This window comes from Maylandia zebra, linkage group LG16, assembly GCF_041146795.1.
Source record: "Maylandia zebra isolate NMK-2024a linkage group LG16, Mzebra_GT3a, whole genome shotgun sequence".
NCBI classification, from domain to species: domain Eukaryota; kingdom Metazoa; phylum Chordata; class Actinopteri; order Cichliformes; family Cichlidae; genus Maylandia; species Maylandia zebra.
Window position 1 is genome coordinate 500,670 of NC_135182.1, and position 15,529 is coordinate 516,198.

Below are 15,529 nucleotides of genomic sequence, written 5' to 3' on the forward strand. Positions count from 1 at the left end.
TATAGGGTGTTGATGTCATTAGACCACACCCCTTCTAATTACAGAGATGCACATCACCTAATATGCTTAATTGGTAGTAGGCTTTCGAGCCTATACAGCTTGGAGTAAGACAACATGCATGAAGAGGATGATGTGGACTTACTCTATCTATCTATCTATCTATCTATCTATCTATCTATCTATCTATCTATCTATCTATCTATCTATCTATCTATCTATCTATCTATCTATCTATCTATCTATCTATCTATCTATCTATCTATCTATCTATCTATCTTTCTATCTATCTATCTATCTACCTTTTTAATTAATTAATTAATTAATACAGAAAGTGAGAGAGAGATAGGTTCATATGGGCCCCCCTTTTCATTTGTGTCAGTTTCTTTCATTGAAGCTGGTTTTCAAAACCCACAGATTTGGTCTTTTTTCCATTTTGTTTTAATTTCTTAAAAGAATTAAAAAAAATGTGTGAAAGTGAAACATGTGGACACACACACACACACACACACACACACACACACACACACACACACACACACACACACACACACACACACACACACACACACACACAGTTTACAGGTGAGTCTGCAGCAACATGTACACCCATATAAACACGTCCAACAAACATATCCAGTCTGAAAGTGTACATTTGCACATACAATGGATTTTTCACACACGTGCGAGACAAACAAAACACACATGCAGTTAGTGGGTGAGGGAGAACTACAGACCACAGCAAGTCACACAGATGGGTGAAAGTGGATCACATCAAAAGTCTCTGTTTTGTGTTCTTTTTTGTTACTCTGCGAATAAAAGCTGACTGACAGCCAGTATCAGCTACAACAACAAAGTGCAGGTTTAGTTTCAGTGCCCACTGCTTCAAAAACAAAACAAACAAACAAAAGCAACTGTAACTGTGCGTGTGTGTGTGTGGGGACACGTGGGTATTCGTTTTCTATGGTTTCATAGCTTCACACAGGAAATGTTCCTACCTGACAGTCACTCACTTCTCTTTACTGAACATGGTGTTTGTTAGCACGTGGCAAATAGCATTCACGTAGTGAGGACTGTGATAACCCCCCTCACACCTTACAGGAAACAAAATCTGTCCTCGTCACAGACCAGCATCAAACACGGGCAGCTTAGCTTCAGAGGACAGCAAGATGAGGCTGAGGGCTCTGTGGATGGTGGTGATGGTGTGCTTCAGTGATGGAGAAGGCACAGAATGCTCAGGTAAGACCAGTGAATTTGTGAAATAACTTCAGTTATTTGTATAAGTGAGTGTATTAATCAATGTGACGACTTTCAGAATGACAGAGCTGTCGCGTGTCGGATTCTTGTGCTTTTACTGACTTTGCAGTGGTTATAAAGCGAGTTTGTTATGGACACAAAATGTTCTTTCTTGTACTGCATACTGTGGGACACCAAATGAAATACTAATACATGGCTCACAAATAACTTTTAGTACACAACATGTACACTCTGAGAAACAGTAGAAAGTCAAATCTACACTGACATAAACCCTCACACGGGAAAGTTTGATAAGCTGGCTTGACTCGGAAAACTATGCAAACTGACGGGCTCAAAAAACGAGAAAAACTAAAGAGTGAGTTATTCTTTAGTGCAGCTCTTTGACTGGATACTGGATGAATCAGATGTGAGGTATATAACCTCAGAATGAATGACCTAGATGTCATATTCTGCCACACACAATCACAGGAACGCTGGTTTTTATAGCAGTAAAACTGTGAATAACTACACTTTTACACTGTGCTGCACCACAGAAAGAACAGCCCTGAAAATGAGACAATATCTCTGGGCGACGTTGCCTTTTTAATTTGAGAGTTCAGAGGAGAATGGCCAGACATGTTCCAGCTATTTAAAGCAGAAACCTGCCTGAGAAGACGAAACCATCCACAGAGCAGACATGGAGACAAAAGGTACCTAAGAAAACTACAATCAGCACAGCAGGGCGAGGGACTAAAGCACAAACAGATAAACATATGAACACAAATCCTTTCTTAAAACAAAGACAGTCCAGAATACAAAACTAGAGATTCTAGCAATAAAGAAGAGTAAACCGAGAACACCATGACTGTGAATGATCCAACAGTTACTTTATTGTTTCATACAACACAAAGAGAAACTGTTGCAAAGCTCTTAGTAATAAACAGAAGCTTCTTCTTTTATGGTCACAAAAGTGTGACAAATCATAAACACTTAAAAAAAAAAAATAATGATGATAATAGTAGTAATTTAAAAGACTGTGAGTTTAAATTTCCTGAGACAGTGTTTGTTCATACACAGTGTCAGCAGCACTTAAAGAAAGAACAAATTCAGATTTGAAAACATGGATCAATCAGTGATTCCTGCACAGTTTATGCACTGATATGTATGTACACTGTAAAAATGACTCAAATGGCCTTCACATGGGAATATGGACCAAAATCTCCAAGGACTGTTTCCAGCAGCTTGTTGAATCAAGTCAAAAGGGTCCAACCAGTGCTAATGAAGCGTCCCTGAGAAACTGGCTGCTGAGTGATCCCAGTACAAGATTTTAAGGAGACAATCTGTGTTTGGACAAATAAAGAAAACAAAAGGATTATACTCGTAGGTTTCAGTCAAAGAGCCTTTTCACACATTCTGACACATTTCATTCAGTGTGTTGTGTCAGTGGTGCTTCAATTTTCTGGTTTCTTACCTTCCTGGTTTTGATTGCCCTTTCCATGCTGGGCTGTCTGGTTTCTTCCAACAGTATAAAGACACTGAGGTTAACACCGTGCATAGAAGCTCCATGTGCCATCATATTTAGGTTAAAAACAGTCATGAGAGGATCAAGTCTGATGTCCAGGAACACTCACAGTTTAAAAGAAAATACAGCGGTGTGAAAAGTGTGTTAGGGGTACAGCAGCACGACACTCTCTAGTTAACCCTGATTTTCCTAAAACGTAACCTGGATCATATTTTACTTGTTGACTGAAAAATTGTAAACTGGGGAATTCCAGGTAAGAAGCTGAAAATGTTTTGGTTCATGTTTCAGTTCTTCTTTGACAACAACTGACAGAAATCCCAGTTCGACCACAGATCAGAGCGTGCCTGCAGGGATGGGATTTGAGCCTGGAGTGGCAAACCTGAGCTGGACATCAGAGTTGTGTCAGAGCAGCATGTTCCAGCAAGTTTGCAGAACCAGTGATGATACTACAGGTTGTGTCAATGACATCAAACAAGGGCAGGCTGAATGCTCTGTTTTGTTCATTTTCATTCTAGGAGTTTTATTTCTCCACCAGTAGGGAACAAAAACACTCCTTTAAATCTGTGAAGTGACCACTGATCTGTTACTAGTGTCAAAGTTGGGAGATAAAGCAGCCCTGACCAGGCTGCACCTTTTGCTGGATTGAAGCACTGTTGTGGCTCATCTTGAACACTGGGGTGTCTTTAAGGACACTGATGCAGCCTTATCTTTAGGCTAGGACCTCCCCTGTGTGTGTTGCTATAATTCACTGTACCTACATTAGTAACCTGCTGTTCTCTGGTTGTTGTTGCCAGTATACAGCTGTTTACTCGTGGGGTGTGTACATTTGCACACAGTAGAGCTGTGTCAGTGAGAGCTGTGCCTAAAAGTGCTTCATAAATATTTTGACTGACTTACTATTTGTTTTGTGTTCATACTAACTTTGAGCAGAACATTGAACAAAAGCAGAGAAAAGTGCAACAGTTCACGTTGGCATGGGTTACAACATTGTCGGGGTTGGGTGAGAAAAATGTACTGCTTACATGTATTCAGGTTTCACAGTCTTCCAGGTCCTGGGAGCACGCACATCATGCTTGTACATTACAACGCTGAGCATTGCTGTTTGTCCATTATGACAGGTAGCCTCTGCACAACCTCATCCTTTGTTGCTTGGACTCTGTTTTTGTCCATCAGGTGGACCTGTCATCTCAGTGACCGAATCCAGTAAAGTGATGTTTCCATGTCCACGTATCCAAGCCTCAGAGATGAAATATCAGCTAATCTTCAATGACAAACCCATCAGTAAAGTCAGCCTGGATAAGGTCAGTGTGTGAGCTTGTAGCTTTCTTTAGCTGTTTCCTTACTAAGGACATTCATTAAAAACCTTTCAGTATAGATTTTTGTATCATTCAAATATGTTGAATTTCTGTATCATAGGCGCTGGAGCACATGCAGCACACCTAGCCAGTATGCACCACAGTAATGTAAACAGTTTATGTTGAAGTCATAGTATTCATTTATGTCTCAGAGAAAACTTTGATGAAATGAAAGTCAGATTGCAAGAACTGCTGATCTCTGCCACACGGGAAAACCACAGTGTCTCCTCTGCACTGCACTGAGATCCCATGCAAGTTGGGGTTTCTATTTGTTCACAGTGTGCAGTATCACAATGCAGATGCACTGAATTTTGAAAGCTGTGAGCAATCAAGGCCGTGACATCGACATGTGATGGCAAGCTGACAATTAAAATTGCTGCATGGACCTCTATATCTATTTTTGTGAGGTATTACGCATCTTTGTGCGGAACATCTTTGGTCCCCGTCGTCGTCCCCTGTCTTCAAAAAGACACTTTGTCATTTGAAGCTTTGATGACAGAAATCGAGAGCTCTGTCTGAGACTTCAAAATGTCCCATAGGTGTATGAGCGGGGTTGAGATCTGGGGACTGTGATGGCCTTAGCATAGGAACATCATCACAATCTTTGTTGTCACTGTGTTTTAAGAACAATGACAACTGTATGCAAACCGTTCAGTGCAAGTGAAAAGAATCAAAATCAGAAATACTTTATTAACCCCGAAAGAAATGATGGGAAGGACAAACTGAGGAGGGAGAAGCTGTACCTGTGTTGGGTTACTGTTTCATGTTGAGTCAAAGGCTCTTGGTGACATCATACGTCAGGATATGGATGAAACAGTAATCAGTGGCTGTTGGTATAATATTCCTTTAACTAAATGTCAGGCTGACTTCTTTAGAAAGCTGTATTACAGTTTCACTGACTGTTAAACCAATTTATGTGGTTGCTTCAGATCATACCTCCCCCACAGACCCCCAAACCCACATGTGAACTTCAAATTCAACTGATTGATGTAAAAATTCAAGCAAAAGATCCACAACAGTATGTGCAGAAAGACATTTAAGTAATGTTTTACATTAAATTAAATTTTATTTCATTAATGTAGTGTCACAATAATATATATATATATATATATATATATATATATATATATATATATATATATATATATATATATATATATATATATATGTGTGTGTGTGTGTGTGTGTGTGTGTGTGTGTGTGTGTGTTGTGCATAGCATTATATACATATTGTGAATATACAATGTCTTTTCAGTGTTTTCCTTGTTTTCTGAAGTGTAGTTTTTATTTTTTCAGGTAACTCACATTTTAGTTTGAGTTATTTGTCTTTAGTGTGGCTGAACATTATCACCTTTCTTCTTCTGTAAGCACGATAAAGGTCAAGTATAGAAACTGCCACCCGTGATCAACAGCAAAATCCCTGTAAATAGCACTTTAAGCAACATTACTATACTTGTTGCAGTCAGTTGGTCAGTATTCATAAATCAGTGTTATGTATGTTATGTATATTTTTAAGACATACACATAAACACATGTAACTTATTTTTAATTTCTAAATGTAACGTCTCTCCTATAATCAGGATGTGCATGACTGGCATGATTGTATCATTTCACCACACACAAAAAGATAATACTGACGTCACTGAGCTCTGTGTCACACACTTTCAGACTATATATATAAATTCAAATTCAAATTCAAATTTTATTTGTCACGTACACAGTCATACACAGTACGATATGTAGTGAAATGCTTGGACAACTGCTCGTGACCTAAAGAAAACAAAAAAGGAAAAGGCTATGAATAAGATAGGAAATAAATATGAAAAATTAAAAAGGGTAAATTTAACTAGGAAGGAATAAAATATAAATTAAGGTTAAAAATGAAATAACTGTACAACACAAATTAGAATGAAGGGTAAATTTAACTGGGAAGAATAAGATAAAATATATAAATTAAAGTTGAAAATAAAATAACTGTACAACAAAATACACAATATAGAACTATATAAGAATGTATGAAGAAATCTAAATATAAATAAATATATACACAATAACAGCAGCTGTACAAGTATTAACCGGAAATGAAGAATATAGTGACCAGTGTTGTGCAAAACCAAAGTCCAGAAAGTCCAGTGTGTGTGTAAGAACTGTATGTGTGGGTCAGTACTGTGTGGTGGTGTGATTATATATATATATATACTTAATGCATACTGCAGTAATTATTGATTACTCTTTCCTCTTGTATTTTCTCTAATATTTTGGAAAAAGCCTGTGTAAAGCCGGGTAAATGAGACATGTGTGGTAGATGAGTTTACTGAAGTCAGCCATCCAAGGCAACGGACAGAGCACAAGAGTGGTGAAGAGGAGGCAGGGTGACAGAACAATAGTAGCAAGAGTGAAAGGGGAGGTTTACCAGATGTTAGTGAGAGCTTTGATGTATGGTTTGGAGATGGGGGCATTGACAAAAGAGACAGGATACTGGACTGGAAGTGGCAGAGTTTTCAAGATTTTCACTGGGAGAGTCCAGAATGACAGGATTAGAAATGAGAACATCAGAGGTTCAGGTTGAGCAGTTTGGAGAGGCGAGGCTGAGATGGTGTGGACATGTGCAGTCTGAGCACATGACAACCATCTATGTTTAACCCATGTGTGAACCTAATGAGCTCTGCTTCTTTCAAACTTGCTCCTTTGAATTAAACATATAAAAAAGCTCTATAACTCAATGTTATGAGCCATATTAAAATGATAAAAGCAGTTAATCTGAACAATAGTTCAAATAAATCAACTCAGAGAAAGACGGAGTCACAGAAACAGCGTAGATAAGAAAAGTAAATATTTTATTTTTAGTTAATAAAGTACGTGCTCTATTTCAATCAGTGTGAACATTCAGAGGCATCCATGCATGAGCTGATTGTGTGCTGCTGACTGGGTCTGTGGGGCAACAGTCTAAACATGGCTGACGAGGCTCCCGCTCTATGGCCACCTCGTCTGGTGGATTACAGTAACGCCTTACAAGTAACGCGTTACTGTAATCCAATTACTTTTTTCAAGTAACGAGTAAAGTAAGGGATTACTATTGCAAAAAAGGTAATTAGATCACTGTTACTTTCCCGTAAGCACACTGCGTTACTAAAACCGTGATTTTTCTGCGAGAATGTCTCACGACAGTGACGTAAGCGAGTGCGACGTTCGTGACAACAGCTGTGTGCAGATCAACAATGGATCATATATCGAGTGCAGAGAGAGTATGAGCGTGCAGCGTTTAAAGCGTGGAAGTACTGACCTTACTTTGAGTTTGATTCCATAAAAAGGGACAAAAACATTAGTGTCCGCTGTGCGTGGGAAGAAAACTTCTTTTTACAGCGAAAAAACCCCTAAACGCCCGAGAAAGCACCAAATACGCTGCCGCTGGAATGTGACATTCACAGAGAAACTGCCGTATCCTTCCACTGACCGCCGCGGCACACCTGCCCCAGGGCAAACCTCCGCCTGCCCCACTCCTGCTCTACAGGTGAAAATAGAGCAACAGGACCGCTGAGTCTTTGACTTTTTTATTTGTTTTCTGCTGTTTTACTTGCGTCTATTTAAAAGACTGAGTGTAAACACAAAACACTACTTTATCTTATGAGCTGGAATGTGCAGAAAATAGGTTTAGATGTTAAACAAATTTCTTCCAGTCAGAGAATGTTGCAGATAATTAAATCTTTGCTTGATGCATAAAGTTTTAAAGTTTAAAAAGAGACGTTTTCATTTGATTACATTCTGTATGATGGATTATGCAGAAAAAGTAGAATTGGGCTGAAAGATCCAAGACGTCATTACCTATTTAGGGGATAAATCATGTTTTAAAAAGTAACTAAGTAACTAATTACTTTTGAAAATAAGTGATCAGTAAAGAAACAGGATTACTTTTTTCGGGAGGTAATCAGTAATTAGTTACTGATTACTTTTTTCAAGTAACTTGACCAACACTGCCGGTGGGACACTGGAAAATCCGAAACCGAAAAATCATCTCCTGGACGTGCCTCGGGGTCTCCATGTGGTAGGACATGCCTGAGACATCTCTCCTCGGCCTGAGTGACATCCCAGCCAGATGCCGGAAACACCTGGACTCACTCCATTCAATGAATTCAGTTGAAATGATGGTGAATGATTGCTTGTTTTCTTTATACAGAACCACACTGCACAGTTTGAAGTCACAGTGAGTGAGAGTGGGGTGTACTCCTGCATCACTGAGAAGATTTATCCTCCACCCTACAAACAGAGCTGTCAGAGAATCCAAGTCAATGTGACCGGTAAAACACGTACACACAAACTCATTAAGAAAACCATTGCTTTCCATTCTGTGTGTGAGATCATGAATTGTCTGATTGTCTCTATGTTTGTATGTCTTAGTCTGTGTGTTACCCAGGTGTCTCTTCTCTGTCCTTTTACCTCATGTATGTCCAAGTCCTCAGTTTTCCTCGGTGTCGTGCGAGCGCCTGATGCTGTGCGCTCTGTTTGTTCCATGTCTAGTTTCTTATATGACCGAGTTTGCTGCGTTCGGGTGCACCTCCCACCTACCTACATGCCAAATAGTGACATTAAGTGCAAAAAACAGTAAAAATGAATCCAGCAGTTATGAACCTGGTAATTCAATAATTTATCTGTTCTGTTTATTTTCTACATACAACCGCATAGAATTATGTGAGGTAAGACTGAATCCAAAAACTTTTAAATTCCTCTTGCAGAGTCTCACAAAGCTTAAAACAAAAACAAGTGCTGGTGAGTTGCAGCCTCCTGGAGTCTGGTTACGCTCTTTGCACATCACAGACTCAGATAAAGAGACTTTTCACACTCAGTCTTTGACTCCCTGCTTAATTAGGTTATTCGATCATAGTTATGCAGAGTCCCTGCAGCTGGTAGGACCACATGTATGTCTGTGTGGTCAGAAGATTGAAAGTCCCTGCAAACAGTATTGAGGACAGCAGAGGGTCTTCCCCACATCCAGGTCACTGCACAGGAACACTGTCTGAGCAGAACAAATACATTACAAAGTCTCTTCTCCCCGCTGACGAGGCTCTAAAGGTTCACAGCGGGTAAAATAAATATGAAACATGTCACCAGTTTTAAGTACATATATTTCTAAAGGTGCTAATTTAATGCTAACTTTGAATTCTGACCAGATCTGCAGTCCACACAAACCAACAAATGAAACCACAGATGCTCACAAATGAGATTATGAGGAATAATCATAAATGACATTGAAAAAGTATTGAACACATGCAGAAAGGGAGGTGTGAAAGGCACGGGATGTCACGACAGCTGAAATCAGTCATGTGGGGAGGGGAGTGGGGTAAGCAGCCCTGCTACTCACTGCTGCTCCCCACCAGTTGTTGTTGCTTCCTAAAATACTGAAGGGTCCAGTGAGCATTGTTGGGGCCATAATCTGCAAGTGGAAAGAACATAATTTCACCATAAACTGGCCACAACCAGACAGATTTCAGACAGAATGAACAGCATGATCAGGAGAGCCAAGGAGCATCTGACCTGGGATCAGCAGGTATGATCGTTTCAAAGAAAACATGAACTGAAGAAGCTTCTCGGATGAGAGGTGAAACGTCTTCAAGCAACTTAAAGAAGTCCAGACGCTTTTCTTTGCAAGCTCCTTTGAAAACAATAAGTAATGCACTCAGCCGCCCATATTCAGACTCTAATGCTGTAAAAACAAACATGTTAAAGTGAATTTAAAGTTTGCTGAACAACATTTAGACAAGCCTGTGCAATACTGGGAAATATAGTCGTGTCAGATGAGACTAAAACTGGAAAACTCTTTGGATGCCATCATGCATGCCATGTTTGGAGGTCACAAAGTACCCCAAAACACCACACCAACAGTGAGGTTTAGGTGGGGACATCAAGGAAGGATTTCAGAGGTACTTTTCCCACATGAATGTGAAATATAATATATAATGATAATAATATAAACTGTACTCTTATGGAATTTCAGATGGGAAGAATTGGACATCAATCAACGACAGCATCATACCTGTTAAGGACTGTCCATGCAATCCTCCATTAATCCCAGAGGTGGTGATGTGGGCGGGATCTTGTGCTTTATTGGTCTACAGCCTGACAATCACCTGCATAACCATTGCTATATGGGTAAGAATAAGAAGATGGATTTCACTCATTTGTCCACATAAAAGTAGCCAAAGCAGGTAAAAGGATCAAAATGGGGTAACCATGGAGATACCTTTGTACACAGACGCCTCCTGGGCCTGCTTCTCTTGATCAGTGTTAGTGAAAGTAGAAAACATATGACACAAAATAGAAATGGTCAAAGTTATATGTGACTGACAGTAGAAAACATGGTGAGGTTATCCATGTTACTGGATCAGGAATTCACTTCAGAAAGATGGTTTCTGCCTTTTTATGTCATTCTTATCACTGATCTGGGTTCAGGGGGTTACTTTCCTCACAAGTTTCTTTCATATCATTAATTCAATATTTTAAAACCAAATTGCCACATCATGTTCTAAAAATACACATGATTTATGTCACAGCTGGAGTCACGAGAAACTTCATAAACTGCAGACGACATTAGGGATGAAAATTAGACACAGTTTACTGTCCATATGTGTCTGATTGAAAGATGAGGAGAGAGCTGTAGTGCAGTGGACTGGGCTAATGAGGGAACTGAGGCATCATCTTTCTTTTCTCTGTAAGCTAAATTTGTGGATTGTAAGCTATAATTTAACATTCTCAGCTCAGCAGTTGTGAGTTGTCTGGGGAAAGAGCATGTTCAATTTTAGAAAAATCTCAGTATACATGAATACAAATCACTCTATTGGGCTTGAATGCAAAATTCAGTGGTGTAGGACAGATATTAGTTCTTATGAGCATCATTCTGTAAGAGCCATTAGCTGAACCGTTCCTCAGCTCCTGTGCAGAGGTCAAATCCTAAAATATCTGCAAACGACACCGTGTCTCTCTGCACATGTTTGCAGGCAGTAATATTCAAAATAGCGAGCTCATCAGCTTTAACTCATCAACGGTAGAGGTAATGAAGAAGAAACCAGATGCATTACCAAGAAGACGGAAAGCTTTCTCACTGGGTTTTTAGCAGACGTAGCTGATTTTATCAGTTCAGACATTTTCAGCTGATATCAGTTTGTAGATGCTAACCCACTGAAATATGACTGAGATAGCTGAAGCTTGCAAAACAACTAAACCAAAGCAGTTTTTATGCGGTTGAGTGTTTTTGTATAGCACACTCAGTGTGAGATAACCCACCCCCTTCTTCCTAGTGTAAAAACAGCACTTGAAGCCTCGATGTGAGGATTTCTGTCATTTCCATTTGGTCACAAAAAAAGGTCATGATGAAACTGCACACTGATGAGACGGACAGCGTGTAGCTCTAGGTGCACACCAAAGACAACCCTCCACTTTCAAACATAATATTAATAATATTTACGAGCAGACATGACCCAGATCGAGTGACTGAAGCTCAGCAGGAAAGTGTTTACAGAGGTCAGCTGTTCCTCCACAGGACTGGAAGTCTGTTTGCAACCACAGCTACGGCCACCTGGTGGCCTTCAGATAGAATGCAGCTTTAAGCCACTTCACTGACTTCATTTTTCCAAATCAGGACCTACATCCATGTTTTATACTGTCTATGATTTCTGCTAACAGTGTGTAATTTGTGTATAATAATTAGGAGTCATGCAGTAAATAAGAGCCATTCATATCAAAGTAACCACAGAGGGTAGGTGTGTCTATACGCTTTTTAAGGTACACCTGTTAAGCTGCCTGTTGATGCAAATATCTAATAAGCCACACATGGCAGCAACTCTGTGTATAGTGTGCTGTATTCATCTAAAAACACACAACAACAATGTGTCTGTCGGTTTTGTGTTCCTTAGAAAAAGCAGAAGAAAGAAGAGATGGAAAGTGTTGTGTATGAAAACACCAGACCCAGGAAATCTCCCAAACCTTAACTGCTGCTTATGGCAATCATCCATAAATATCACGAGTATTAAACCTAGGAATGCTGCCAACACCATTTAGTACAAGTCAGAGGACTACTGCGTAGGTATGGAAAAGATTCACCTGTTGGGGTCTTTACCAAGTTGTTTTTTGATGTTGTTTGTATGTTTTCTGATGGTTAGTCTAAACGGCGTGGACATGCACAGCACATTTAATGGTATGTCTGGATTTCAGGCATTTGTTTTATGGTTGGTGCTTCGTAGGATTAGGATTAGCACACGTGATGAGTTAGGCTTACCTAACACCATCACAAGGCTGTTTGTCTAAACCTTTCAATTTTTACAATTACCAAAAGGAAAAACAGTATAGACAGATAATAGTAGAATTATTGTTAATTATTCTTATTTAAACTTGTTGATATTAACCAGGTCACTGATGACCCATCCAGGGTAAGGGAGCAGAATCTGGGCTTAGAATCCCCATCTTTCTGTAGGACATTCATCCACCACCCAAAGGCCAAAAACTTTAATGGAAACAACAGTAATGACATTAACTTAATCCAAGATGTAACATGTTCTGGTCCTGGAAGATTTGCCTGTTTAGCATGTACTCAAAGCAAAGTCCAACTCTGGATGACTCTGTGGGTGTCAACTGAAAATACTACATGTATACTGAGAAACCATCAGTTAGACACATTACTTATGTAGCAATGTCAACAGACTTTCAGACAAAGAATTGGGGAAATAAAATATTTCAATACACAAAACTTAACACAAAAAGAAAATATAAATAAACAAATTTGTCAAACTGTTCTGACTTCAAAGCACTTTCAGCCTTTAGATCAGTTCACTGTAGCTTGAACCCTAGAAACCCTAGAAAGTCCCAGAACAGAAGAAGTGCACACTGAAAATGTATGTAAGAGTGTAAGTGTATGTAAGTGTGTAAATGTATGTAAGAGTGTAAGTGTATGTAAGAGTGATCCTTTAGCTTTGCTTTGCTTAATATGTGGCTAAGTGCAACCCTGAGTGGTTCAGCAGAGCACTGGTGGTTGTTAAAAGTTAAAATATTTAAGAACAGTTTAAAACATTTTGTTTGATCTTTACTTTTTTCTTATGTATTATTATTATTATTATTATTATTATTGTTGTTGTTGTTGTATTACTTGTTTAATTAATGATAAAGTCTGTCCCACTACTGTGAAGTATATGTACATTACATGTTGCACAGTAAACACCTTTGCTATAAACATGAGATGTTTTAAAATAGAAAAAATCATGTGTATTTTTAGAACATTTTGCCATTATGTAATGACTGTGTTCACTTCTGGGACTGATGTGCTGAAAATCTATTTCCTTCTCTTGTTTGGTTGATATATGAGTAATTTTCCTTCATATTCAGCTACATTATGCTGTCGTGAGTTCAGAGATGCCTCACGCGTGTGTGGATTTACTCAGAAGTGACTGTATCTTTTTTCTTTGATGAAGATGACAAATGTCTTATTACTCAGAATAAGTGCGCTCATGGCTCTGCAGGAAACCGACACGTCTCAAGTCTCAATATAATCTTGCATATTTTTCTCGTCACTCACTAACATTTAAATGTTATTAATTCATTTATTTTTTAGTTTGTCTCTGTTGAAAATAAATGAATGAATCATTCCTATGAGCAAGACAAGATGCAGCTGGACTCTGAGCTTTAGTTAAGTGGAAGCAACAAAAAGTCTGGGAACACCAGGAAAGATTTACAGCACTTATTTTGAATTTCATAAAACATATTTTTATTATGAATGATTAAAGATGGATATGTCCAAAATACACGTCATGATGAGCTCAGAGCCTGTCAGTCAGTCAGCCGGGTCATGTTTTTACGAGTTTTCACACTAGTTTCACTCGAAAGTTAGCAACAAAGGCTAACCGTGTCATAGAGATACAACAGACTGAAGTCTGAGATGTAGTTTTTAAATGTGAGGTGTTAAAAAAAACCAGACTGTGTTATATCGGCTTACTTAAGTGGATGTGGGCTGACTTTGTACATTTGTTTATTTACAGATAACTTGGTTAGATGGTGTTGACCCTTAGTGACATTATGGGATGTAGTTTATCAGCCTGTGTCAGTGTATCTACTGGGAATGTGATCAAATTAATACTGTCATATGTTCAGAGTCTTGTTACATTTGGCTGTTAGAATAGATTCAGACAGAACTGAGAGTAAAAAAGCAGCAAATAGTCAGCCTTGAAAAAAATGGGCTAAATGAGTAATTGCAGTAAAAAACTGTATCATATTCATCAACAACATCTTGGCAGTATTACTGTATATTATTTATACCAATCCATAATGACCGACTGCACACGTGTAACGTCTGAGAGAGCAGACACCTGCCACAGTGGACACTGTGGACAACAAAGGAAACGGTGACATACTCTTCATCATTACACAATTACAATCAACGAGGAACTCCATAACATTCAAAAACACAGAAAACAAATGTATTCATATGTGAATGGACCAAAACATGCTCAAAGGTGTAAACAGCCATTAAAACCACAAAGGTGCCTTGCTGCTGTATATCAAGAAGGAAGCTGACATGTTGGGCAGAGCCTGTGTTCTAATGTAGAAAGCAGATTTATTTGCATACAAAACAGAGACATTTCTGACTGTGTTTCACAAAAAGTAGACGAAAACGTTTTGTTTTAGTGATTAAGTGTGCAGCATGTCACAGTCCTGCAGGACCCTCGCCCTTTCTCTCCCTACCCCCTCCCCTCTGTCGCTCTCATGTCATGACTGAGTTTGTGTGCCTCGGGTTTCAGAGGCGGCCTCAGAGACCTTCCTGCCACTAGCTTAGCCTCTAAGAAAGAACTGCGATCTCTGTCGCTGCACTTGTGTCCATCACTGTATTCACAGAGACACAGCACTGGCATGCTGTCGTCACTGATAGTCACCTGTGAGTCACACTGTGTCCCTCCTAAAACACTGAGTTATCCTAACACTGAAGAAAAATTGGGGCAGATGGAAAATATTTATTCTGCTCTATCAATATGTAGTAATAAATATTTGGATCTGACTGTTGTTGATTAGCAAGTATTGTTAGGAAGCTTTAGGAAAAGTCTGGGATACGTGCAGAGGGCAGCAGTCTTAAAACTAATTCTTGAATATTTGACTGATGAATAAATATACAAAGATTTAAATTCATGTACCTCACTGTGGTATACACATTATTACTGCATGATTACTAATTACCCAAACTGTGTATTCACACGATCTAATTGCCAACTGTTATCTTTAAAACCACGTGATGACCTGAAATCCCCTCTGACACTTCTTGGACTTACTCCAGGGCTCTGGATGAGCTAGAAATCCCACAAAGGCTGCAGAGAAACATCTTCATCATCTCCAAGACTTCAGAGGAAACATTCTGTAGATCAACAAGACAAAAGCTGAACATTTAGAAAGA

The 15,529-nt window shown here is 39.0% G+C and overlaps 1 protein-coding gene across 1 annotated transcript; it reads left to right on the top strand.

The window, feature by feature from the left end:
• Positions 1–1,033: 1,033 nt before the first annotated feature.
• On the top strand, positions 1,034–13,740 carry LOC143413023 (uncharacterized). Its single transcript, XM_076875128.1, has 5 exons — positions 1,034–1,236; positions 3,929–4,056; positions 8,285–8,405; positions 10,100–10,254; positions 12,015–13,740. The coding sequence occupies exons 1-5, from the start codon at positions 1,167–1,169 to the stop codon at positions 12,087–12,089; spliced, it is 549 nt and encodes a 182-aa protein (XP_076731243.1). The 5' UTR covers positions 1,034–1,166; the 3' UTR covers positions 12,090–13,740.
• The last annotated feature ends 1,789 nt before the right edge of the window (positions 13,741–15,529 follow it).

Bases quoted from the DNA above. Each gene is read 5' to 3' on its own strand.
- LOC143413023 (XM_076875128.1), top strand. From the start codon at position 1,167: ATGAGGCTGAGGGCTCTGTGGATGGTGGTGATGGTGTGCTTCAGTGAT. The intron at 8,406-10,099 runs GTAAAACACGTA...ATGGAATTTCAG, and splicing joins AATCCAAGTCAATGTGACCG to ATGGGAAGAATTGGACATCA. The intron at 10,255-12,014 runs GTAAGAATAAGA...TGTGTTCCTTAG, and splicing joins GCATAACCATTGCTATATGG to AAAAAGCAGAAGAAAGAAGA.